Source organism: Camellia sinensis, chromosome 2 (genome assembly GCF_055761805.1).
Source record: "Camellia sinensis isolate YWXY chromosome 2, ASM5576180v1, whole genome shotgun sequence".
NCBI lineage: Eukaryota > Viridiplantae > Streptophyta > Magnoliopsida > Ericales > Theaceae > Camellia > Camellia sinensis.
The window spans coordinates 228822151-228850053 of record NC_138962.1 but is presented as its reverse complement, the minus strand read 5'-3'; the positions used below and the strand labels follow the sequence as shown (position 1 = coordinate 228850053).

Genomic DNA, 27903 nt, shown 5'->3' with positions numbered 1-27903 from the left:
TCGATGATTGTGAGTTTTAAGCCCACTTTGCGAAGTGGCAAATCATGTTTTAAGCCCACTTGAGGGTGGCAAATCCGCGCTTTAGCCCACTTGCGAGTGGCACTTTCAAACCATTTTCGAAAACAAACATGAGTCGAATTCGTTCCAATTCTCGCAATTTTAGTCTATACTTGCTTGTGTGCATCACATAGTAAAGTTAGATTAATAACCGGAATAAGAACACATGAGGTTTATAAAACAATATATCATAGTACTAGAGGCCGATCTTTGATCGGGCGAGCGGGGGTGCTCATGTCATAACCTTCCCCTCTCGTACCCAAGTTCCCGAGCTGAGGCAACTTTGGTGATAACGGACACGTGGCCTTTGGCACGAGTCAGGGTTTCCTAAATTTTTCAAAAATAAAATATTTATGTGGCAACTCTGTAATCTGGCAAAGCAGTCTAGTTTTGGCACTATTTGATTCAAAATCAATTTTCCAAAATGATTTACCGGATTGGACTCTTTGGTGTTTATCATTTTCACATTACACTTTGTGAAATTAGATTCAAAACCGTGACAGGATTCGCGCCTCTCCAAAAGGGGGGTGCGCGAAAAAAGTCAAGTCTATAGTATCAAAGCTACTGAGTTTGAATACTTGGGGTTCGCGGCAAGTGGTTGTTTTACCACAATGGGTTAATTTTGTTAAACTAGGAGATGTGCCTATATGACTATATGGTTATGGGATTGAACTTTTGGGATGTTTTATGCACTTATTAAATCCTTGGAAGTCTTATTAGAAGGGCACCTGATCAATGCTCATTCTGATAAGAACTCTTGGTATTTCACGGGACAAATTCCATCGTAAAGGAGTAATCCGTATGTGTTTATGTGACTAATATAGCGATCCCAATTTTGACCCGATTCTTGTGGTATTCCAGACTTGGGTTTAATGCTTTCATATTGTTGTTTACCTCTTTCTTCCCTTGTATCTCTTTGAAATTGGCTTTTGGGTTGTTTGGGTTGTGTTTGGGCAGGTTGGTCGCTTGTTTTTCAAACCTTGTGTTGCCTAGAATTTCAGTCCTCCGCTCGAGTGGCACTTCTTGTGCTCAAGTGGTCTTTGCAAACTCTCAGTACTTTTGTAAGTCTGCAAAATTACTGGGAGAGTGATTTCTATGCTCGAACGACATTTCCTATGGTCGAACGGGTGGGCGCTCGAGCAACCTTTCTTGCGTTCGAGCGTTAGTTTGTTGTCTGCAAAATTACTAGAGGTGTGTTTCTACGCTCAAGCATCACTTCTTGCGCTCAAGCGGTGAGCGTCTTGTTCATTGTGTCTTAGCACTCGAGCGGCCTTTCTTGCACTCGAGCGGAACAACTTATTGTGTCTGACGCTCGAGCATCAACTCTTGTGCTCGAGAGGACTGTGCGTATATCAAATCGCGAAAATGACTTTTTGCATCACTTTTTCCAATCTTTTCTCCCTAAAACCTAAAGTTGAGACTCTCTCTCTCTCTCTCTACATTTTCACCTAGTTTTAGTGATTTCTTCACCGTAATCCCTTTGTTAAAAAGGTAGACCGTCACAAGATCTCCATTTTGATTCAAATAGACTTGGGATTGGTGTAGACACCCTAATTTTGACCGCTCGTAAGACTTAGGAGCTTGATTCCGAGCACTCAATGATGACGATTACATTGAGTCAGTGGTTTAAATTCTCAATAAAAGAATCCGAGTTCGATCTCTAAACAATTCCAACCTGTCATACCCACTGTATTTCTACCCCAAAATTTAAGTATTGCACTTTGTATCAATATGTATTGAACCTGAAAGTAGGAGATAGTGGAAATACACTAAAGTCCGTCCAGATCTCAGTATATCTGGCCGGAGATACCAACATCTGCCAGACCTTTTAACTTTTTACACAGAATCAGCAGTGTTCTACCAGCTGCCCAATTCTACAAATATTTGTGTCAAAACTGTTTGAGGCCTATAAATACAAGGCTGAAACTGCTGTAAAAGGGGGTTAGAGATTACTACCATCAATAAGAGATATTAGTTACAAAGATCAAATATAGAAATATCCAAGAGAAATATCAAAAGAAATGTGAGAACTATACAATAGTTGAGTTCATCTTTGTTCTTCCATAGCCTTGAAGCTTTCATATCATCCATACATACCATTCAAGAGCATGAACTTGAACTTGATTTGAGAAGTGAAAATCATACTCAAACTTGAGGGTGCTTTGGATTCAAGTTTGATTTACAACAAGAACACCTTCTCTACAAGAGGTAAAACTTTCTTGCTTTTATTTCAATCTTTGTTCATCTTTTTCTTGTGTTTTCATATTGTTTTTGGGACTGTTTTGGGGCTGTTCTTCAACATCTAAGCTATGTAATTTGAAGTTGTACAAATGGAGGGGTTAGCCACCCTTCTTTAAACTTGTTTACTAGCTTTAATCTATTCATAGTTGTTCACCTTTGTTAGCTTAATTTCAACACTATTTTATGTTATTTAGGGGCTACTTAATTTATTTCAATAAGTTTGTTTTACATATTCCGTTTGTGCTATGATAACTAATTAATCAACTTTGCATAATCATCTCTACAATTTCCATCCATTCTGTGATTATTTGGATTAAAAAGTTGTGAAAAATTAAGGTTGTCATTCAAGTATAAGAAAGAAAATTTTTCATGCTTAATGATTTAATCTCCTCGAAGGTTCATTACCAAGGGCATACATCTTTCTTATACTAAAGCCAATCTTTTATTTTTTTTTTTATTTCTTTTTATCACTAGTGTGTTTACTTTTAAGGGACCAATGGACCCTTGGAAATCACCAAGGAAAGTGTCATTATCACTTATTATCAAGTTTGGATTTCATGTCATTATCACTCACTTTGGGTTTTTCTAAGTCATTATCACTCTTCTGAGTTTGACTAGTTCTTGTTGCGTATCTTGGGTTTGACTTGAAATCCCTAACTTGTAAATAAGTTTGACTCTTCCTTTGTAATTTCCTCTGAAGAAAATAAGGTTTATTTCCTCGGGTTAAGTTGACACTTATTTTCCTTTATTGTATTTTGGACTTAGTGGATGTAAATATCACTGTGGACTTAATGGATTAAAGAAAAGGAAAGGTAATACAAAAGAGGCTAACAAAATTGAGTTTAAAATGAATAAACCAACATAAAGAACCAAGATGATTGATTGAATTCAGTCGGACGCTATACCGAGTTTATTGTGCTAAGGCGTGTCTTACATTAATTCATGATAATTTGATGAACCTTGAAGCGTCTCTACTTCCCTTCTTGAATTCACTTCATGATAGGAGGGAGGGGTAGTTATCATACATTGCATTTATTGATCTTTGTCCTATCGTGTCTGAAATCATCATGCAAATCAACTTGCAACCAGTGATGGTTTGGGAACCGAGTTCGCTCCTCTCTTGAGTAGTTTCTATGATAGAGAAGGGTAGAAGAGACAAACATGGCTAGGAATACCCTGTCTGCACTGTTTCACCTCAGGCACAAAAAAAAGATTTTCGCAAAGAAAACAAGGTATGATTAGATTTATTTGGGGCTCAACCGAGTCGCATTTTGGGTCAGCAAGGCTCCAATAAATTGCAAAACAATATACTTTTGGTCAAAAGCAGTGACTAGAGGTGAAACAGAACAAATCCCAGCAAGGCAGACAGAGTAATTCCTAAGAAGCACCGCGCAATCATTACATATTATTTGTTGTAATAAATTAGACAGCCCCCTTTTAGTTATTATTATTCATTCGAATTTGTAATAATTATCTATTCTGGCACTTGGACATTCGGACCCTGCTGCGCAAGGGCAGACAAACTTGTAATAATGTGTATGTCTTCCAACTCTACGGCTTTCTCCCTTTTATTTACCAGCTTATGATAGTTAGTTTAAGGACATCATGTTTAATTTAGCATACTCATGTTTGCATCCAGTTGTATTGCATGCATAAAAGTCCGGCTCATCATATTATTCAAATGTCAAATTCAAACTCCTTACTTGAATACGTGCACTATCACATGCCTTGAATTAACTCGCATGCCATGCTAGTAGCCGAACTTATTAATTGCATATTGTATGTGTTGCATTAGCCATATTACATAGTTAGGATCATGCATTTTTCTAACTAGTTCCTTTTTTGGCTTGGAGTACGAGGTAAGTTTTTATCCTTTAGCATATTGTATAAGTGTGATTGCTGTCATATCAAACATACTACTAAGAGGCTAAATGCTTAATTGTTAAATTGCTTGAATGCCTGTGGATGAAGGCTATTCACTGAAATTGGGACACTTTGATTAAATGTATATATATATATATATATATGAGATCACTTTTTCAAGTGGTACATACTCAAAACACTTTTTCAAAACAAACATAAAATCAAGCGTTCCAACTTCTAGTGAAATTAGTCTATACTTGTATGTTAAAAATAAAATAAGAACATATATTGTACATAAGAATCACATCATAATTAGTAGAGGTCGATCTTTGATCGAGTGAGTGGGGTGCTCATTATTGACCTTCCCCTCTCATATCTAAGTTCCCGAACCAAGACACTTTGGTAACGACGGACTGATGGCCTTTGGCATGAATCACAGGTTTCCTAAATTTCCCAAAATAAATATTAGGTGGCGACTCTGATATCAGGCAAAGTAGACCATTTTTGGTATTTGATTCAAAACATCAATTTTTCAAAAGCAATTGCCGGATTTGGACTCTTTTCGTGTTTCCACTATTTCACATTGCACTTGTGAAATCAAATTCAAAACCAACACAAGTAGAGTCCAAACTGTAGGGGCTATTTCATTCTTCCCAAAGGGAGCGCGGAAAGCCAAGCTACAATTGGGCATCTTTGAAGTTTCACTATTACTTAGCTCGTCATCTCTCTTTGAGGTAGGGATTTTCTATAGTTTCATATGGTTTTAGCTTAGTTATTTGTAGTGGTGTAACAATGTTGGAATTTGGGAGTGGTTTGAAAAAACCTAGGGTTTGGGTGTGAAATAAAAAGAGGGATTTTTAGTGAATGTGAAATAAATAGTTATGGGATTTGAATATGAAGTTGCATTGTGACAAAATTGTTGATTTTTCCACTTGGGTTGATATCTAGGAAAAAATGGAGTTTTGCCCTAAATGGGTCAAGTTGTTATTTTGTATAGATAACTGAAATTGATATTGGTAATATGAAATTGGAGGATTATTGATATAAATGGTGGAGTTGGACACGTGTTGTCTCTCACCTACGAAAATTTGAATAATTTATCTGTTGAGGAGATTGTATATCTGTTTAAAAATATCTATATTGGGCTATCGGTAGAGGATAGCTATGATTGTTGTAGAAAATGCATTAGGATTAGGTAAATTGAAACTAATCTATTGTTGGTTGTCATTGTATATGACTATGTTTTAAATACACTGTATATGTATGATTTTTGGAAGGAGAAAGGGGATGGACTCCATTGAAATTAAGTTGACTGAAGTGTCCAGAGTGAAAGTCCCGAAATTGCATGTATACATGGGTACCGATCCCGTGAACGAAATTTTCGTAAAATGACAGATTTGAAGTGTTTGTGTGGTAGTGTATTGAATTGGAAAACCACTGAGTTGTAGTCTCAGTTGGGTTGTTGAAAGATAATGAAATTGACTCATGAATTGAGAAGAATAAATGAATTTGAAATGAATTGAAGGAAAATGAATTGAAATATGAACTTTGGTGCTTTATGGTTATATAAAATGTGGATATTTTGTCACTAGCATTGTATATGCACATTACAGTTATATCTTTGTTAAATTTCATATATTGTGTTAGATTGTTCCTACTGGGTTTTGGCTCACCCTATTTGGGAAAAATCATTTTCAAGTGCTGGTGACATGCCTCCGCCAAGACAATAGCTTTGAGGGACTTTTGGGAGCAAGAGTTTCTTTCTTTTGTTATATTTTGCATAGCCAATAGCTTTAAATTGTATTGAGCTAAGCTCACCTTTGTGTAACCAAGCAATGACTTGGAAAAATGTAAGTCTATAGGGCATATGACTATTTGTTTAGTTTCAATTCTATTATCATTGCAACACATGCTGTAGATTCAGGATGAACATTTGTGAATGTATATCGTATGTGTTCACCTTTGTAAACGAACTTTGATAAATGAAAGTATCTTATTTCTATTATTCTTCGGCTTATAAGTTGGTTTTATCGTATTATTTTGGGGGCATTATAACTAATGTGTTTATGTGGTGTGAAACTAAGTGTTTATGTGAAATGGAAATTTATGAAATTATTGTGACGTAACATGTGGGATGCGATTGCAAAACACGTATGTGTTAGTGTGCAAAATTGTTTATTCTTGTCCCTAATTAGGATGTCAGAGGAGGTCGTGCACGTGGTGGTAAAGGCGGAAGGCGTGGTAGGCCTCGCCAAGGTGTTCATGAGGTATCGGTTCACGAGGTTTCGATGCAAAAGGAGGGGTTAGGACATTAGTGGTCGAGCAAGCAGACCCAACTAATGTGGCCGAACAAAGGGGACAAGCGGGGATCCCCGAGCAAGCGGGTCAAGCCGCTATGGGTGCCTTAACCAAAGAGATGGAGAGGGCCTTGAGGGAGTCTATGAATATCATGAAGGCAGAGAATCAAGCACGAGAGAATGTCATGGAGACTAGATCAGTTTTCCTTTTTCGGGAATTCTTGCGAGCTAAACCGAATGAGTCTCATGGGGGTCCGGAGCCCAAGAAGGCAGATGAATGGTTTGAGTGTGAGTTGTGTTTTGAATTTAAAATATTAAAATTAAAAATTAAAATATTTACAAAATAAAATAAAATGTTTAAAATAAAAAAAAAATTTAAATTTTTCTTAAACATTTTTTAATATTTTAAAAAAATAAGTCCAAAAAATTCAAAATACAACTCAAAATTCAAAAACTCAAAACTTAAAATATAACTCAAAAATTCAAAACACTTTTCAAAATTTAATATTCATAACTTTTTTCAAAACTCCTTTCAAAACACTTTTCAAAACATTTTCAAAACTCATAACCAAACAAAATTTCTCTTTTCAAAACTCAACTCATAATTCCACATTCAAATGACAACTCCAAAAAGAGAATTACAGTTTCAAAATTAAGCCAAACGTAACCTTAATTTTTCAGAGCACAAATGCTAACAGTGTCTCCTGTGCTCGCATTAAGGTATGGTTTTTCATTGTATATGACACATTTCTTGAAGATTGTATTATTGTTTTTTGCATGAATCAAGCTTTTTTTTTTTTTTTCCTCTTGCCTTTGTCTTTTAAGCAGAGCATTGATCTATCTAGGACTTCAAGCCTGAAGGAAAGTTGTGTCAAGGTTCTTCAACGGGCAAAGAAAATCTTGCTGCAGCTGAAAACATAGTTAGCCTAAATGTTTCATCAATTTCCATGATTGCACCTTTTAGTCAAATAGAACTCACTCTTCATGTTACCAATTCATAGTTGTAGTTTTTGTTTTTTATTATTTTTGGTATCAGTTGCTTATTCTTAGTTGCTCTCATAATCTTTTTTGTTATATTTTACAGATGAATGTCGAGCTAGATTTTGTATTATGTTTTGAAAGTTCAAAAGCGGAAATGATGAGACGTGTCAGGTGGCTTTAAATAAAAACCAGGTTAGCTAGTTGATTTTATTTGTCTTGCTTTGATTAATAATAGCTAACAGAAGTAATTGTGAGAAGTGTGAGGAAGGAGGTATTTGATTGAACTTTTGTGTTACATAGCATAAATTTGAACCAGGCCTCACTGGTTACCAGGGCCGACCTTGAGATTTAGGGGGCTCAAGGCGACCTTCGGAAAAAGGACCTTTCTTACATTGGGAAAAAAAAAAAAAGTTGATGGATAAATGGATAAAAATTTATTTGCACATATAATCATTAAAATTATAAACAAAAATTTACTTTCATATATTAAGATAAGAAGCAATCATTACAAATACTCAAAAAACTAAAAATCTGGTTTTGTTGCTTTATAGTTTAGCAATATCCAGTTTACAGTTGAACCAACTTTCACATAAGCATTACTCTTCTCACATTTTTAGCTGCAAAATCACTAATGAAACTTGCATAATCGAATTTATCCACCATATCCTTTTCAATGGATAACAAAGCTAACACATTCAATCTTTCTTGTGACATAGTTGATCGAAGGTAAGATTTGATTAACTTTAACTTTGAAAAACTTCTTTCTCCAGAGGCCACTGTAACAGGTATAGTTAACAAAATTCTATACACAATCCATGCATTTGGGAAACAACCATCAATTGTTTTCAAATTATTTAATACTTCAATTGGCCTTTTGATTCCTTCTGGTAAAACTTCTTTCAAGACATTCAACTCTGAAAATAGATCTCTCCCATCAATATCAGAAAGTTCATCATGTTTCAGAAAATCTTCAAGATTAACACAATAAGTCTTCAAACATTCCTTGTTGGTAGAACTCAACTTTTTCAAATCAAACAAAAATCTAAAATTTTCCTCATATACTTGAAATTGTTCAAACCTACTCTTAAGTGAAGAAAGAGCTTGATCAATTATATACATAAAGTAATTAACTCTAAAAGATTCTTCAGCAGCCTGTGTCACCTCTTCACTAACATTCTCATCAAATTGCTTCTTTCTACGAATGACACGCTTTTCACAAATACTGGATCAATTTCCATTAGAGTAGCAACTTCTTTTGCCTCAATCATGGCATCCAAAAATCCAGTTTCTCTATACTTTTCAAGAAAGGTAATGAGTCCTTTTAACTGAATTATAGCAACATCAATATGCATGTCTTCCCTTTGAAATATTTTGCTAACTGAGTTAACTGCAAACAATAAATTGTGCCAAATAATCATGCCAAGCAAAAATTCAAAGTTCTCAATTTCATATGTTACTAAAGACTCAGCTTCACTCTATGTATTGTGGGGTTCACCAAGATTTTCCAAATGATTTAAAGCATCTCTTATTTGTGGAGCTTGATATCTTATTACTTTAACACTTTCAACGTGACTTTCCCACCTTGTTTGTGGCAATGGCTTCAATGTGAGACCTTCCACATAATCTTTGAAAACTTTCCACCGCTTTGTAGAAGATGAAAACAATAAATATATACGTTGTAACACTCCAAAAAAAGAGATAGCTTTGGGACAAGAGTTAGCCATATCACAAAGTACAAGGTTAAGACTATGACAACCACATGGTGTGTAGAATGCTCTAGGATTTATTTCAAGTAGCCTTTATGTACACCTTTGTGTTTCCCTTTCATGTTAGAGCCATTATCATATCAAGTTGGAGTGTGCACAATACCTCTTTAAGTACATTAAAAAGACCCAATCCCGATGTGTCATCCACCTTTAAAAATTCTAAAAAGAACTCTTCCACCTTTACTTGATTAGTTGAAACATCCACACATCTTATTACAAGAGACATTTGTTCTTCATGACTAACATCTGGACTACAATCAAGAATAACTGAAAAATATTTCACTTCTTTGATTCTTTTCACAATTGTACTTTTGATCTCACCCGCTAACATCTATATCAATTCATTTTGGATTTTGTGACCAAGATAATAGTACTGAATTTCATTCCTTTCAATGCGATGCAGGTGGTCTTGCATTACCGAATCAAATTAAGCAATCATTTCAATTAAACTCAAAAAATTTCCATTTCTTTCTTGATAAATCTTCTCATTGTCTCCACGAAACGCTAAATTATTTTTAGCAAGAGTTCTCACAGCAGCAATTATCCTTAGTAATACATTTTTCCAATGTTCTCTCTCCCTATTGATTTGTTCTTGAACACCTTTATCAATTGTTTCATTCTTTTGCAATCTTTTTTTCCAATTCAATCCATTTGCTCATACAAGTCATGTGCTCATTGCTAGTTTCATGACTTCTAAGCCTGTGACCTAGATTCTTCCAATCTTTAAATCCATTAGTAGCCAACTGAGTCTTGTTCCCATCTTCCTTAAACAACTTACAACAAAAGCAAAATACTTTGTTTGAAGCATCTGAATATACTAGCCATTTCATATCTTGCTTCTCTTCATTTGATAAATTTCGAATGTAATATGTAGAAGAGAAATGTCTATCCTTATCATCTCTAGGAAAATTGACAACATTACTTCTTATAGGACCTCTTTCAACTAATAAATCTCTAAAATTTTGATCAATCTTGTCCCAATTACTTGGGTCATCAATATTTGAAGGTCCATATTCAACATTAAAATCTTCAATTGCAGTGGCTTTCTCATTCACCAAATCTTCATTGTCATTCTCATTCAAACATTCAATAGCCTCTTCAACACCCAAATCTTCATTATCATTCTCATTACATTGATTAAGTTCTTCAATTACCAAATCTTCATCAACCAAACATGAACTTTCTATTTGTTTCTTGCTACCAAAAAATTTATCAAGCGCTCCCGATTGAGATTGAATAAAATTTTCTAATTTTTGCTTCTTTTTTCTTTTTTCACATCCAGAAATATACTTCCTAGGAGGCATGACTACTCTATATAATCATAAATCCACACAAATTCACAATCGCTGATCTCTGCAAATAATATACTTTCAGAATTAGAGCACAACAAAAATTATAGACTTTCACAAAAGCACATAAATTAGGTAATTTTCTAATTTAAAGAACAAATTATATAGGGCAAGAAATTAAGAGGAAAATTAGGGGGAAAATTAGGGCAACAAATTAGGAAAAAAATTAGGACAAAAACTTCCTCCATTTAAATGTGATATATACATATATATATATATATATATAGAGAGAGAGAGAGAGAGAGAGAGAGAGACTCACGGTTTTGATGCCCAAAATCGTTAATGCTCAGCGTCCATCAAATATGGAGGAGAGGAGAAGACTGAAGACTCACTCACGGTTTCATCTTCATCAGTCCAATGCAAGACTCACGGTTTCGTCAAATATGGAGGAGACAAAGATGTGTTTCATTCTTCTCAGAATCTCAGGTGCTGTTTATGTGTTTCGTCAAATATGCAAGCAAGACCCTTGTGAATTCATTCTGTGGGTATATCATGATGTTCATTGGGCCTCAAACTTGATATATCATGATGTGAATTCATTCTGTGGGTATATCATGATGTGTCACGTTTTTGAGCCCACGTTCATTGGGCCTCAAATCTGATATGTTTTTTTTTATTTTTGGCCTTATGTTCAATTGGGCTTTTAATATTTGGATTTCTTTTTTATATCTAAAACAAAAAATCATTTTTTGGAATCCTATTTTCAGCCCAAATCTAAAGGCCCAAGGCACAGGCCTCTTTGGCCTGCCCTCAGGGCGGGCCTCCTGTTACTTCACTGAACAGAGCCTTTCTCAATCTTATGCCTAAACTCACCTTATTTTCTGAATAAACTGTCCTCATTGTGATATATGACTATTGAAGCATGTTTTTCAAAGCTTAGGCCTCATTTGGGAACAGGCTAATTTAGTAATTTTTTGGCTATTTGGCTAAAATATAAGCTAAAAAAAACTAGTATGTTTGGGATAACTTTTTGGCTTTTTACGAAAAGATGTGCAAAAAGTAGAGAGAAAAGAGAATCTTTGACTTTTTTGTATAGGTTGTTGACTTTTTGGCTAATTTAGTAACTTTTTGACTTTTTGACTAAAAGTGAGGGTTCCCAAACGAGGCCTTAGTACTCAAATTTAGGAAAGTTTACTTGCAGAGTAAAAGAGGAATAATATTACATTTACCGTCTATATATATCACGTTTCTTTTTCAATGTATTTCTTTCTCTTCTTAATCTTTGGATGTCTCAGTTTAGTTGCCAGTACTGTCTTGGACATTTACATTAATGGTGCGACCATTATTCCGATATTATAAGTAAAATAGTAAGAATAATATGATATAGAATTGTGGTAATTCGGACATTATTGAAATATGAGAGGTTTGACCAGCCTTGTGCTAGCAAATTTGATGATGATATTATTTTAGCAACACTGATTGGTGGCCCAAAAAATCATGACTCGAATGGCTCGAAACATCCAAAACGATGTCATTTTAGGTGTAAAACGATGTCGTTTTGACACATTTGAACCATTTGAGCTACAAAAATTCGGGCCACTAAATATTTTCCTTATTTTAGGGGTGTAAACATTTTTCTTTTTCATAATATAGCTCTGCCCTCGTATAGGATAAGTTATTAGGTGCTTTGAGAACCATTGTCACAAAATTATCTATTATTGTGTTGATATTTTGTGAAATGCCAAGAAATTGCTGTGGAGCAATGTCTTGTGAAGCAAACAATAAATTAATCACACAGGTGACAAGTTAAATAGAATGGTAAAAAAAAAAAAAAAATAGAAAAAAAAAAAAAGAAGAAGTATAACAATGGCCAATTGAGATTATAATGAATTAGATAGTGTGCCATTTTGATAGGAGGATGACTGATTGTGCCTAGTTTGTATAGTGGATTGACTAGTCCTATTGATTATTTGTGAGAGAAAAAAAAAATTAAATTGATTTTGATATTTGTAATTATATTTTTATTATATTTATTTTTCAAAAAAAAAATTTACAAACATGATTTTTAAAATGATTTTTTTTGAGAACAAATATGATAAAAATTTTGTGAGTATATGATAAATATGATTGCTAAATCAATCTAAATTTTGTTCATGAATAATCATTTTTTTAAAATTTTTTTTTTTACAAAATTTAAACAATACATTATCAAAGTGGGCTTTTAGTGAATCCACAAACGCAAATTGGACCCATTGAGTTATTTCAAAAACTGGAAACAATCGCCCTGCTTGGTTATGAAATTCGAAAACGGTTTTTAAGTTTTTTATTTTTTATATTTTATTATCTTTAGTGATTTGTTTTATATTTTAATCAATTATTTTTACATTCCAGATCCATGATGCACTTAAAAAATAAAATATTTTTTTGTATTTGGTAAAACAAAATAAATTTTTTGATAAATATTTTATTCTTTAAGTGCATCTAGTTTAGAAATACCAACAAAAAAAAATTGATCACCAAAAAGTTTGACTAAAAGCAAAAAAAATTCAAAAATAATTTTTAAAAATTAAACCAAATAAAGTGAATCCATCTCTACTTATTTGACCTTATAAGTGTATTAATACAATAAAAATTATGTATATATATGTAAAAGCTAATATATTTATTAAAAAAAAATTGTGAAATCCATCATTGTCTATCTATCTACTATCTACTACTATTATTATTATTATTATTATTATTATTATTATTATAATTATAAAAGTGTGAAGAGTGTCTCATGTTTTCTACTTTTTTTAAATCTCAATTTTATCCTCTCAAATTTACTATATTTTCTAAAAGTCATGAAGAGTCTTCTATAAACTAACTCTTTCTTTATTTTTGGAGTTAAACACTCAAAACCGATATATCTGCTTTCAAGAGTCCTATATAAATATATATAAACCGTCTTCCTTCTTATCAAAAAAAAAAAGAAAGAAAAAAAAAAAAGAAACCGTATATTTATTTTTTACATTGATGGTGATTGAAAAATAAAAAATAATTAGCCTTTCTTATTTTCTATGTCTGCTTCTATATTGATATACATAATATTTATAAATAATTTTGATTAAATCTTAAAGTTATATGCATTCGTTTTTAACACAGAAATTTGTACTATATCTCAAAATTTCTCAGATTTTTTTCATTTACTTTCTTTTTGTTTAAATTATGTTTTCTAAACTATAATATTTTATATGGTACTTTAATAATCAAGGTATAATGTCAAAATTTTAAACAAGAATTACTTTCGTTGGTTTTATTTTTTAATTTTTATTTTAAATTTTAAATTTTTTTATATTTTTCTCAGTTTTGAAAATTAAAGATGTTAGAATTTCTTCATATTTTGTATTTAAATTATACTTTTACATGAAAATCTAATATCTAATAATCTAAATATAATTAAAAAGTAAAATATTGGCAAAAGAAATTTATAAATTCAAATATGTATTTTTTATTATTATATATTTTTGTTGTTATTATTATTATTTAATTTTTAATATTTTTTTTTTCAAAATGAATACACAACAAATTATTTTTTAAGTGTGTTTAGATTAAGTGAATCTAAATCTAAAAGTAAAATTATAAAATAAAACAGTATTAAATTAAGTGAATCTAAAAAGAAAATAAAAGGGTTATTAAAAAAACAATGTCAAAAACAAAAAGAAAACAAAAAAAACCAAAAAAATTCAAAACAAATATTTGAAAAAAACAAATCAAACCAAACACTATAAACTTCTCTTTTTAAAATCTTCTTCAATAATCTCTAATTTTACACAAATTATTCACAAATTTTTTTCAATTTTTATGTGAATTTAATAATCTAATTAAAAATGGTGCATACACACAAAAATGTAACACTAAACATCTACATTTTGACCAACTATTTAATTATAAATAATTAACTTATCATTGTTATCTGTATTATATTGTTACAAAAGATTTCACATATCATTTTTGTAATATCTTATATATGTCAATTTCTACTATATAAATATATAAAAAAATATAAATATAAATTTATATATGTTACTGTATTCATACATTGTCAACCTGTAATATTATATTACCATCGGATATTTTAATTTTCTAACATGTATTACTTTAGTAATATAGTTATATTTGTTAGGAAAAAAATTGTGAAATTATGTATTGTTCTCTTATCAACTTATGTTGAATACATATATACATACATGTCATACAAATAAGTGTCCACAACAAACACTTTTAATAACAAATCAAGACTTTACAAAACACCTCTATCACGACAATAATTGTAATTTTTTTCCCCTTATAAAAAAAATCACATTATTGAGGAAAAATGAATTTTGAAATTTATAACAATTTAATATCGCCTCAAGCTCTTCCTCATCAAAATATTTTTATTACAATGAGCTATAATGGTGAGTAAGAAGAAAAACAAGAAGATAGTGAAACAAAAACTACAAAAAAATTATTTCAATATGCTCTCCAAGTAAAGTTAGATGAGTCGAAGCAAAAATTGTTCTATCTGTTGTAAAGTTTAAGAAAAATAATGTACCTTATGCACATATTTTAGTCAAATTATAAGGGGAAAAAAAATCAAATGATAACCAAACATTATCGCAACAACTCAATGATACAAAAAGCAAGTATATCAAATAAAAGTTTCGATAAATTTTGTTATATGCTAATTACTTACAGATACCATAATAAATTATGTAACTTGACAATTTCATAAAAATGACAATGCAAACACTTATAAGTATGAATCTATAAACATTGTAAAAATAATTGTAAAATTCCTATATCAATCGAAATATTAAGGTACAATATCATTCCATTTCCTTAAAAAAATTATTCCACATTTTCTATATAAATGAAAATATACTAATAACTAATGTTATATTTTTCATCATGCAAGATATTCGTGTTATAGGAAACGAGACTCAATAACTATTGATGTATAAAAATATATTACATATTGATATTAATGCATTCTTACACCAATAGTATGTAAATAATATGCAATAGTAGGTTCAATAAATTTATACTATGAGATGAACTATTAAAACAAAATTTTGTAATTAATTTCATACCTTCAATTATATTATATGTATGGATTATGAAAAATTAAAGTGGAAAGTTGATAAATAGGACCATTTACATACAAGTCCCATTTTGTGAACTTATAATCCACTAAGTCCTAGAAAAAATTATTTGCTCCTTCAGGTCCCATTAATTTTTAATAGACCAATTTACCCTTCCAACGAACTCCAGGCAAACTGTCTCGATGTCGCCTTCCGTCTCCCTTCCGTCCTCAAGTCCTCCATCGACGTCCTCGACGGAGCTCTGTTGTTGGAAATCCAGCTCTGCCACTAGAACCACCACCTCCTTCCCCTACTCAGATCTGTCGTGTTGTCGTCGTCGATGAAGATGAAGAACTCAAATCTACGAGTGGCTCATACGTGAGGTTGAGGTTGTTATTGATCTGCCTCTGAACAGATCTGCCTCCATTGTCCCATTTTTGGGTCGATCTCTGTGTTTGGTTCCTAGGAAAATACTTTTGCTTTTTTTTTCTTACTTCCTTTTTTCTGAGAAAAAATCTGGTGATTGTGATAAGACGGTACAGGCAGGGGTACACGGGGAGAGTTTCTTTTTTTGCATAAAAAAGTGTGTGAGAGAGAGAGGATAGTAAATTTCGTTAGAATTTGGAAAAGGAAGAGAGAGAATCATGGTGAGAGGAAGCTCTGACATAGAAGAAACTTTTCTCAGCGTTTGGCTTTTGAGAGACAGAACAACAAGGTGCTCTGTTTATGGGTGTGATCTAGGATTTTTTGAAATTGAGAACATTCTCAGTTTATAATATTCTCAATTTTAATCATGAAAAAAATTGAGAAATTTCTCAAAATTAATAATTATAAATTTTCTAATTTTGAAAATATTTTCAGTTTATACTAGAAAAAAATTGAGAAATTTCTTAGTTTTGATAATTATAAATTGAGAACATTCTCAGTTTTGAAATTAAAGGGCAAAACATCTTTTTACCTTTAAATGAGACTTATTGGTTCAAAAACTTTTTGATAGGACCTAACCTACCACCAAATATGTAGATAGGACTTTTAAGTAATTAATCCAAAAAAATATTTGTATAATACTATATATTTAAAGAACCTATTTATTATTTATTATTTAAAATAAGATTAAGATTTCAACAATCTAATTATAAATTAATATTTATATTTATAAAAATTTTCATTTATCATTTAAATTCTTCAATCGAATATATATTTATTTCTTATTTAGTTATATTTTAGATATAGATTAATTTATCTATATAAATTTTCATACTTTATATATATATATATTAGCACATAACAATTTAAAAGACGTATAATTACAATATTAACCATTAATAATAAAAAATCAGGTGCCACAAATAATACACATGCTCAATCACTAATAACATTAAAAATAAGAAGTATTGACAAACCATGCAAATAATATAAAGCGATCCTGATTTGATAAATGGGCTCATGGATCTGTCTCTCTCTTTCACTCTTTCGTAGCATATTCACTGTTCACCTTTAACTGGCCCATTGGCCCATGACATGTGACACCACGAGAGTTGATCTGTTATTTTTAGTAGAGTTTTGCAACTTAAAAGTCCATAGTTTTTGGTTTTAATCTTATAAAAAAAAATAAACCTTTTTTTAAGGAAAGGGAGAATCTCAGCTTTATCCCCCCATTGAAAGAAGTTAAAAGGATTAAAACAACAAAAAAGAAAAAAAAAAAAAAGAAAAAAAAAAATTGATATTAGAGAGGGCATGCATTGAATAGTGTTTTGGTTTCTGTGCAACCCACCCTCAACGTGCACTCTCCTCTCAATAATACAATAAAATACACACGCACAGAGAGAGAGAGAGAGAGAGAGAGAGAGAGAGAGAGAGACTGTACTGTGTGTGTCTGTAAGTGTATGAGTGATTTCGAGAGAGAGCACATTGAAAGCGGTGTGTCCCTCTCTCTGCCTGTGAACTTGCTCGTTCCCTTTTTTCTGAAAAATAATTTGGGTGTTCAAAGTTGATGACCACCCTCTTTCTCTGACAACTACCATTGCTGTCATCCATTCCATTCCATGCCCACCACCCATCCAAATTATATTTCTTTTAAAAAAAGTCCACTGACCTTTATTATAAGTTACAAACAAAATTTATGAATAGAAATCTGTTAGAATAATTACTGACAAATTACAAATTTTTACAGAATTTTTTTAAAAAAATTACACTTACCTTTTATTAAATTAATATATATATATATATATATTATTTCAAAATTTTTTAATAGAATTGGATTGTATGTATTTAACAGTGGGAAAATGCATGAGACCCTTAGTGGGGGTGCTGGGGTCTCTTGTGATTGGTTCAAAAAAAATTTTTTTTTTTTTTTTTTTGCTTTCAACCAATGGCAGAGCCTCATGTGGCACTGGGGGGTCCCGGCAAAGTCTTTAACAGTGCATCTTTTTTTTTAATTAAATTTGAATAAAAATTTCTTTGATATCAAATGTTTTAACGGAAGGTTTTAAGGCTTTATCAAACCAACGGTTGACTGGATGGATGATCGGCTAGTGTAATTTTTTTACAAATTTTTGTGTTGAGGTGGTCATCTAGAGACAATTTGGTGGTGAAAATCCAACGACAATGAATAGTGATTTGATAAAAGGCACACCTGTCCTCCATTTGATGAAAAATTTGAGAAATTCTGGATTTGATGATAAATTTGATAAACTGTTGAAATTTTAAGTGATATGCCGTAGAGGGTGCTGTTGGGCCCGTGGTGGTGCACCACAGGTCTCATTTTTATAATCTGAACCGTTCAATGTGTAGAACTCGTCGAGTATTATATACCTACAAATAATCACGTTAATTGGATATCGATAATTACGTGATCAAAATCAATTTTGTATAAAAAAAAATTAACGGGTAAAAAAATAAATGTTTGACAGAAACCTGATCTAATGAAACTGCTATCGATATTTTATCAACGTGATTGTTTACAAGCATATAGTACTCAACGAGTTGTGTATATTGAACGGTTCAGATTATCAAAACGAGATCCATAGTAGACTCTCACAGACCGAGTCCAATAACACCTTTCAATCCGATCACGGACGGGACGGAAACCAATCCCTTATTTTTATATATATTTACAACTAGCCTATCACTCGTGCTATGCACGGCATAATTATAGATATTTATATTTATTTTAGATTTTTTTTAATATATAAATTATGCTTTTAATATTTTTTGTAAAAATAATTTAACAATCTTATCACTAGGTATAGTGTATGAGAGAAATTAAAAAGGGTTCTGCAGTAATTATACACGAATTGTATCTATAATTATTTGTATGAGGTAATTTTAAATGTTGATTAGGGGATTGTATCAATAAATGCAAGTATGTGGAAAGGCACGTGGATTGAAAAAAGTTAATAAATGCTAATCAGAAAATTTTGACCAAATCAATAAATGCTGCGTTTTTTTTTAAATAAAAAATTTAGAAAATTCAGATTGGAATATTAAAACTCCCACAGGCCTTGGGGGTTAAAAACCCCATTTTGCTTAATATATAGTATAGATATAGATATAGATAATATAATATAGATAGATAGATGTGTTGAAATTTTCAAGAATTTTGTTTATGCTGGTCTTTAATGCATTAAAGTTTAATTATTAGGGGGTTTTGACCAAATCTCCCAAAAGGCATGGGGATTGGGAGAAATTAATAAATACTGAGGTTTTTTTTTTAAATCAAAAAAATAGAAAATTAGGATTGGAATATTGGAGCTCCCACAAGCCTTGGGGTTAAAAACCCCTTTTGCTTAATATATAGTACTAGCTTATCACCCGTGCTATGCACGGGATAATTATAGATATTTATATTTATTTTAGATTTTTTTAATATATAAATTATGTTTTTTAAGATTTTTTATAAAAATAATTTAACAATCTTATCACTAGCCATAGTGTATGAGAGAATTTAAAAAGGGTACTGCAGTAATTATACACAGATTGTATCCATAATTATTTGTATAAGGGGATTTTAAATACTGATCAGAGGATTTTGACCAAATCAATAAATGCTAAGTTTTTTTTTTTTAATAAAAAATTTAGAAAATTCATCTTGGAATATTGAAGCTCCCACAGGCCTTGGGGTTAAAAACCTCTTTTGCTTAATATATAGTATAGTATAGATAGATAGATACATAGATAGATAGATAGATAGATAGATAGATAGATATATCTTTTTATTTTTATTTTTATTTTTGTGTGGTTTCTATTCGGGTATTTTTTTTTCAATTTATTTAAGATGGAGTTGTGGGAATCTATTTTTTTAATTTAATTTATCTGTGGTTTCCATTTGTTTTTAATTATTGTTATTTAGGTAAGTTATAAATTTGTCCCGTTAAGTGATTTAAAATTTTGACAGATATACATAAAAAAAAATACATAATTATATTATTAAATCATAATTCAAATTTAGATGTTATATCATTTTGAGATCTATAGCTAGATGTGTTGAAATTTTCAAGAATTTTGTTTATGCTGGTCTTTAATGCATTAAAGTTTAATTATTAGGGGGTTTTGACCAAATCTCCCAAAAGGCATGGGGATTGGGAGAAATTAATAAATACTGAGGTTTTTTTTAAATCAAAAAAATAGAAAATTAGAATTGGAATATTGGAGCTCCCACAAGTCTTGGGGTTAAAAACTCTTTTTGCTTAATATATAGTACTAGCCTATCACCCGTGCTATGCACGGGATAATTATAAATATTTATATTTGTTTTAGATTTTTTTAATATATAAATTATGTTTTTTAAAATTTTTTATAAAAATAATTTAACAATCTTATCACTAGCCATAGTGTATGAGAGAATTTAAAAAGGGTACTGCACTAATTATACACAGATTGTATCCATAATTATTTGTATAAGGGGATTTTAAATGCTGATCAGAGGATTTTAACCAAATCAATAAATGCTGAGTTTTTTTTTTTAATAAAAAATTTAGAAAATTTAGCTTGGAATATTGAAACTCCCACAGGCCTTGGGGTTAAAAACCCCTTTTGCTTAATATATAGTATAGTATAGATTGATAGATAGATATATCTTTTTATTTTTATTTTTATTTTTGTGTGGTTTCTATTCGGGTATTTTTTTTTCAATTTATTTAAGATGGAGTTGTGGGTATCTATTTTTTTTAATTTAATTTATCTGTGGTTTCCATTTGTTTTTAATTATTATTATTTAGGTAAGTTATTAATTTGTCCCGTTAAGTGATTTAAAATTTTGACAGATATACATAAAAAAAATACATAATTATATTATTAAATCATAATTCAAATTTAGATGTTATATCATTTTGAGATCTATAGCTAAATTCTTTTTTTATTTTTTTATTTTTGTGTGTAACCGTAGTGTATGTGAAAAATTGGAAAGGGTTTTGCAATAATTATGAGAGAAGTCAAAAGGGATTGTAGGTTAGGAGAAGTCAATAAATGCTGAGGTTGGGTTGGGAGAAGTTAATAAATGCTGATATTTTTTTTTAAATAAAAAAATTAGAAAATTAGGATTAGGAGATTTGAGCTCCCACAGGACTTAGGGTTAAAAACCACCTTTTGCTTAATATATAGTATAGATAGATAGATAGATAGATATATAGATATATCTTTTTATTTTTATTTTTATTTTTGTGTGGTTTCTATTCGGATTTTTTTTTTACAATTTATTTAAGATGGAGTTGTGGGTATCTTTTTTTTTTAAATTTAATTTATCTGTGATTTCCATTTGTTTTTAATTATTATTATTTAGGTAAGTTATGATGTGAGTTAGATATGTGATAGACATGTGAGTTTTATTGATTTAAAGTTTATTTAGATAACTTAAAAAAAAAATAGTTTTTTAATTTTTTTTTGTTATGTTATAATATAATATATAAAATATAGGTAGATATCTACAACTTTAATAAAAAATATTATCTGATTTTTTTGGGAAGAGAAAAATAATGCAAGTTTTAATATTTTTTTTTAAATTTGTGAGAGAGATTAGGAGTGAGAGATTATGAAATATTTTTGTTATTAAATAAATAAATCAGTCAATAGTTTTTTTTAATCTATTTTGTAAATTAAAAATCAATAATTTTGGAAAATTGATTAATTTTTCTCATTAAGTGATTTAAAATTTTGATAGATATACATAATATATATATATATATAATTATATTATTAAATCATAATTGGTTTCTATTCGGATTTTTTTTTTCCAATTTATTTAAGATGGAGTTGTGGGTATCTTTTTTTTTAAATTTAATTTATCTGTGATTTCTATTTGTTTTTTAATTATTATTATTTAGGTAAGTTATGATGTGAGTTAGATATGTGATAGACATGTGAGTTTTATTGATTTAAAGTTTATCTAGATAACTTTAAAAAAAAATAGTTTTTTAATTTTTTTTGTTATGTTGTAATATAATATATAAAATATAGGTAGATATCTACAACTTTAATAAAAAATATTATCTGATTTTTTGGGGAAGAGAAAAATAATGCAAGTTTTAATATTTTTTTTTTAAAATTTGTGAGATTATAGCTGAATTCTTATCTTTTTTTTATTTTTGTGTGTAACCATAGTGTATGGGAGAAATTGAAAATGGTGTTGCAATAATTATGAGAGAAGTCAAAAGGGATTGTGGGTTGAGAGATGTCAATAAATGCTGAGGTTTTTTTTTTTTAAATCAAAAATTTTAAAAATTAAGATTAGGAGATTAGAGCTCCCACAGGCCTTGGGGTTAAAAACCCCCTTTTACTTAATATATAGTATAGATGGGAGAAATTGAAAAGGGTGTTGCAATAATTATGAGAGAAGTCAAAAGGGATTGTGGGTTGGGAGGTGTCAATAAATGCTGAGATTTTTTTTTTTAAATCAAAAATTTTAAAAATTAGGATTAAGAGATTGGAACTCTCACAGGCCTTAGGGTTAAAAAACTCTTTTTGCTTAATATATTGTATAGATTAGTACTAGCTTATTTGCAATTTTGAATACAGTAACAGTAGTAATTTGATGATTTCGAAATTCCCTGGCTTAGGCTACTTTGACCAGAAACACCACTTATCTCCCTCCACATTAGCAAACGGTTCACTCTCAAGTTGCCCAAAGTGAAGCTTCCGTGCCGTGTCCATGATCGTCTCTTCTATTCACACTAGTAAATGTAATGTACAAGAAAGAGCTTATTAATTATTGTTAGTATTAGTCACTCACTCCCACCAACACCACCACATCTCTCTCTCTCCATGGGCAAGAAGGGAGGAGGCTCCTCCTGGTTGACCGCCGTTAAAAGGGCCTTTAGATCTCCATCCAAGGACTCTGAAAAGACAAGTACCAGAAGAAGAAACGACCACGACCACGACCACAACCCCAACGCAGTTGATCAACCACAACCACAACCACAACCAGAAGAAGAAGATAAGGTTCGATTATTTTACCTTCCCCCTCTCTCTCTCTCTCTCTCTTGATCTGTTCCTTTTTCATGTAATGTCCCTTTCTTTACTCTATTATGTAGAAAAGAGAGAAACGAAGATGGCTTTTCCGGAAGCCCACGAACCACGAACCAGCAACCCAACAAACACCGCCGAAAATGCCGGCTACCGCTTGCAACGGCGGCGGTGGCGTTTCAGATGCAGCAGCTGCCGCCACTGCTGAGCAAAGACACGCCATTGCAGTGGCTGTGGCGAGCGCTGTAGCCGCAGAGGCAGCGGTGGCCACCGCCCAAGCCGCCATGAAGGTTGCTCGGCTCGCCAGGCCACCACCACCTAATTATGCGAAGGAACACTATGCCGCGACTGTTATTCAGACAGCATTCAGAGGATATTTGGTGAGAGAGAAATGCATTCTGATCTAGTTAAGTAAAATGAATTATGATAGATAAATAGAAGATAGATAGATAGATAGATAGATATATAGATATTTCAATCAAGTATGGTTGCTTAATTTTATGATTTGGGTTTTGTTCAAGGCAAGGAGAGCTCTTCGTGCGCTAAAAGGGCTAGTAAAGTTGCAAGCCTTAGTGAGAGGTCACAATGTTCGAAAGCAAGCGAAGATGACACTCCGATGTATGCAAGCTCTGGTTCGAGTGCAGGCCCGGGTACTTGGTCAACGCACACAACGCCAATCTCCACAAGATACCAGAAGCAGAAAATCAACCTTCAGTGACCCAAATAGCAGCTTATGGGAATCCCCATATCTTCTTCAACTTCAACCAGATACTACTACTGCTTCTGATAGAAAGTCAATGGTATTCTCTCGCTTTTTACTCATTCATTCATTGAAGCTTCAGATTCTTTAATCGCATTTGTGTAAATACATTGTTGACAGTCGAAAGATGGAAGTAGCAGCATTGCTGATGACTGGGACGGACGCCCACACACAGTTGAGGAAGTGAAAGCCATGCTACAGAATCGAAAGGAAGCTGCTTTGAAGCGTGAAAAAACTTTTTCTCATGCTCTCTCTCACCAGGTTCATCTCTCTCTCTCAAAATAGTTGCTGTAATCCTTCAACTCTGTTGATTGCAGTTCTTCTTTCAAGAGCTTTGTTATAATTTCGGGATGATTTTATCAGTAACCCATTTGCAATCCATTAACAGACTATACAGAGTGGGGCAAAACATTCTAAAGTAAAATTTTGGTGAAAATTAGCAGACTCTTCTCTAATCTTGACTCTCTTTCTTTCAATTGAAAATTTGGTTAAAAACTTGATCGAGTATGATACACTCCATCTTTTTTTAAAAAAAATAAATCAATTTATGCTAAAAACCTGGTTTAACCTAACCATTTATTTATGGGGGGATCATGTCCAATCATTACAAAATTTTGTCAAATTCAAGTAAAAATGGCTGTTGAAAATTTGAAGTATTTGGTTCATCCTTAATTTAGTGAAAGTTTTGTGTTTACCTTGACTTGATACAAGTTTGATGAAATGACTGAAGCTCACATTTATTCATCAAAATTTCCATTTAATGAAAGAATTAGTCAAGGATTGGAGATACCGTACAGAGTTTTTATAAATTGTCCCAACACATCTAATGTCTTCAATGCCTTGATAAGTTGTATCTATGTTCTTACTCTTATGGAAGTTATGAGCTAATAGTTGCAAATGTTTTCTGCAATACTATGTCGAAGATGTGGAGAACTAGGAGGAACCAATCATTTGGAAACGAAGACGAGCTTGGAGAGAGACAACCACAATGGCTGGACAGGTGGATGGCAGGGAAGCCGTGGGAGGGCAGGGGAAGAGCTTCAACTGATCAAAGAGACCCTATTAAAACTGTCGAAATTGACAATACCTCACAACCTGACTCATACTTGGCTCCTAATTTCCGACGATCAAATCAACCCCAATACCATCCCCAAAACCACAACCAAAGATCCACTTCACAATGCCATGCGTCTCCTCTGCACCATCGAGCCCTCCATGTCTCCCCTGTTACGCCCTCTCCGTCCCAAACAAGGCCTCCCCAAGTCCGCTCTGCAAGCCCCCGCTGTGCTAGAGAAGAACGAAGCTACCAGGCAGCACAGACACCGAGCTTAAGGTCTAATTACTACTACAACGGTGGTGTTGGCGGCGGTGGTGGTGTGGTTCCAAATTACATGGCTGCAACAGAGTCTGCTAAAGCAAGGGCTAGGTCCCAGAGTGCACCGAGGCAGAGGCCATCGACGCCAGAGAGGGAAAGATTTGGGACGGTTAAAAAGCGGTTGTCATACCCGGTTCCGGACCCATACAACAATGGAGGAATTACTGGGTATGGTGGTTATGGAGGCTACAATAATAATAATCTGAGGAGTCCAAGCTTTAAGAGTGTAACTGGGTTTCATTCCAATTATTCATCTTGCTGTACGGACAGTCTTGGTGGTGAGATCTCCCCTTCATCAACCAGTGATCTTAGGAGGTGGTTGAGATGATTTAAACACCAAATACTATATGGAGAATAGCTTCTCTTCACTTCAGATATAGACCAGAGAGTTCAATCTGACCTTCTAAATTGTGTTAAGTAGACACTTTTTATAAATTAAAAGCTTAAATTTTATCTACCCATTGACTTATTAAATATTGGGTCAAAATTTTTACTCAGATCCAATATTGAGTTTGTGAATGGATGGACAAAATCTAAACTTTTAATTTACAAAAAAAATGTTGACATGACACAATGTGCAAGATTAAACCAAACCTGTTCATACCTTAGACGGTAGAGAAGTCGACCTCTATATGATGACCTTCTAGAGCTATTACAATTTGTTGGGGCTGCTCTTTTATTTTCTTTCTTTTAACCCTCCGGATAAAAAATTGGGGCATTGTGGTTGTTGGAATGAGTGTGTTAGTCAGTTGAATATTGAGTAAGTAGTTGGATTTATTGACCATAAAAAGAACAAAAAAGAATTCTTGTTTAGTAGGATTGTGTTCTTGTAGCTATTTTGTTATGTTGTCGAGTTCAATAGTTATCAATACAGTCACATGTATGTATCTTGTTTTAAGAGAATTGTTTTGACCTTTTGAGAGGTTATTTTGACTGTATGGTAGAACTAACTTCGTATAATTTGTCCTTTTTTTTTATTTATTATTATTATTTTTATCTAGACTTGTTTGGATTGGGTATTTGAGAAGTTTGTTTTTAAATTAATCATACACCTTGGTTAGACTGTAAATATTGAATTAACCATATCTAACTGGGCAAGGTACATGAGTGATCCCAACATCAATTTCTTAGCTCTACAATGATTCTTCTATTCATTTCAATAGCAGCATTGGGGTAGCTAAATTTGTTACATCAGAGCATCTCCAACGGTTCAATATTTTTTTTACTAAATTTGAGTAAAAAATGGCTCATTTTCTCAATCTAATATCAGTTGCTCCAACGGTGCATCAAAAAGAAGAATCATCCCGTGGGTCGACCGGTAAAGCAAATTATTAATTTTTTTTTTTTTACCTTTTTGAACTGTTTGAACCTACCTAACCGTTGGTTCAAATTTTTTTTGAATTGTTTGAACCAGTAATTTGCATGAGCTGGTAGACCGGTTGGTCAACCGGGTGGTCAACCACCATGTGTAAAATTTCCACAAATTTCTACTTTAACGGCTATGCACAGAGAATTGGTGAAAGGAGCAATTCGTCCTCAGTTTGGTGAAACGTTTGATATTTTCTCAATTTGATACTCTTTTGGTGCAACTGTTGGAGCACAAAAAGCAACTTTTTTTCATCAAATTTGAATTTGATGTTGGATTTTGTGAACCGTTGGAGATGGCCTCATTGATTACAATGATCATGCCAATCTAAATTTTTTTTTATAAATAATTTACACATTAAAATTTTAAGAAATTAACAAATTGAATTATTAAAATGGAACCTATTATATAAACGTATGACAGCTTTCTATAAAATTTCACATTAGATGTTGCAAATAATTCTATCATCTGAATGGGGTAGGGGACAATGGCTTGGGGAAAGTTCCCATTATGATCAGGAGGAAAGACACTTTCATGTGCTATATATATATATATATATATATATATATATATATCATCACCCTTTATTTGTGTACTTTTTTCTTCTCCTCTTCTGCGTTTCCATGTGCAAAAAAGCCTCATAAATTTCACTTCAATACACTTGTTAGTGCAAAGGGGGCAATCTCTCTCTCTCTCTCTCATGCTTTTTCTAGACCTTTTCGCCCATTTCTTTCTCTTCCATGCCCCCCATTGAATGGAATGGAAGGCTCAGAATGAAACAAAGAAAGTGAGAATCAAAGTGTAAATGTATGTATATATGTCATCACTGAAATCCAAACTGATTATTGACAAAATTCATGACCCCATATTTAATCACTCTCAGTGGGTGCTTTTGGGATCTTTGCGACCCACCACCCCCATTTTGATATCAGTACGAAAAGTAACTGTAGCTGAGTTGATTGAAATTATTATTTCCAACACCAGTTTTGACTCAAAGGCCACTACTTACCCGGTACTAACTATTCACTAGTTCTTTGTGCTTCCATTCAAGTCGTTTTTTCTTTTTTAATCTATCTATCTATCTCAAGTTAAATATTGAGATCTTGTTTTATTACGTTTTTAAAAATGTTAAATTTCCAGTAAAAAAAATATATATTTCAATGAATTTTAAATGAATAAAATGACTTAATAATTAAACCTTAGAGCTTGAAAGTTGAAGAGATTATGGCTGCAGCACTGCTAATCTTTGTTGAAAGATTAGTTTGAGAGAGTGAGAGAAGCTATAGAGTGAGAGAGAGACTCTGAAATGTTTGTATATTGATTGATTTACAAAGAGAATGAAGTC

At 32.0% G+C, this 27903-nt stretch overlaps 1 protein-coding gene and 1 pseudogene across 1 annotated transcript; one reads left to right on the top strand and one right to left on the bottom strand.

Moving 5' to 3' along the window:
* Positions 1-8024: 8024 nt before the first annotated feature.
* LOC114319664 (uncharacterized) lies at positions 8025-10530 on the bottom strand (annotated as a pseudogene).
* A 12066-nt stretch (positions 10531-22596) lies between these two features.
* On the top strand, positions 22597-26152 carry LOC114319661 (protein IQ-DOMAIN 18). Its single transcript, XM_028266705.2, has 5 exons — positions 22597-23033; positions 23126-23437; positions 23579-23857; positions 23938-24078; positions 24741-26152. The coding sequence occupies exons 1-5, from the start codon at positions 22857-22859 to the stop codon at positions 25518-25520; spliced, it is 1689 nt and encodes a 562-aa protein (XP_028122506.2). The 5' UTR covers positions 22597-22856; the 3' UTR covers positions 25521-26152.
* The last annotated feature ends 1751 nt before the right edge of the window (positions 26153-27903 follow it).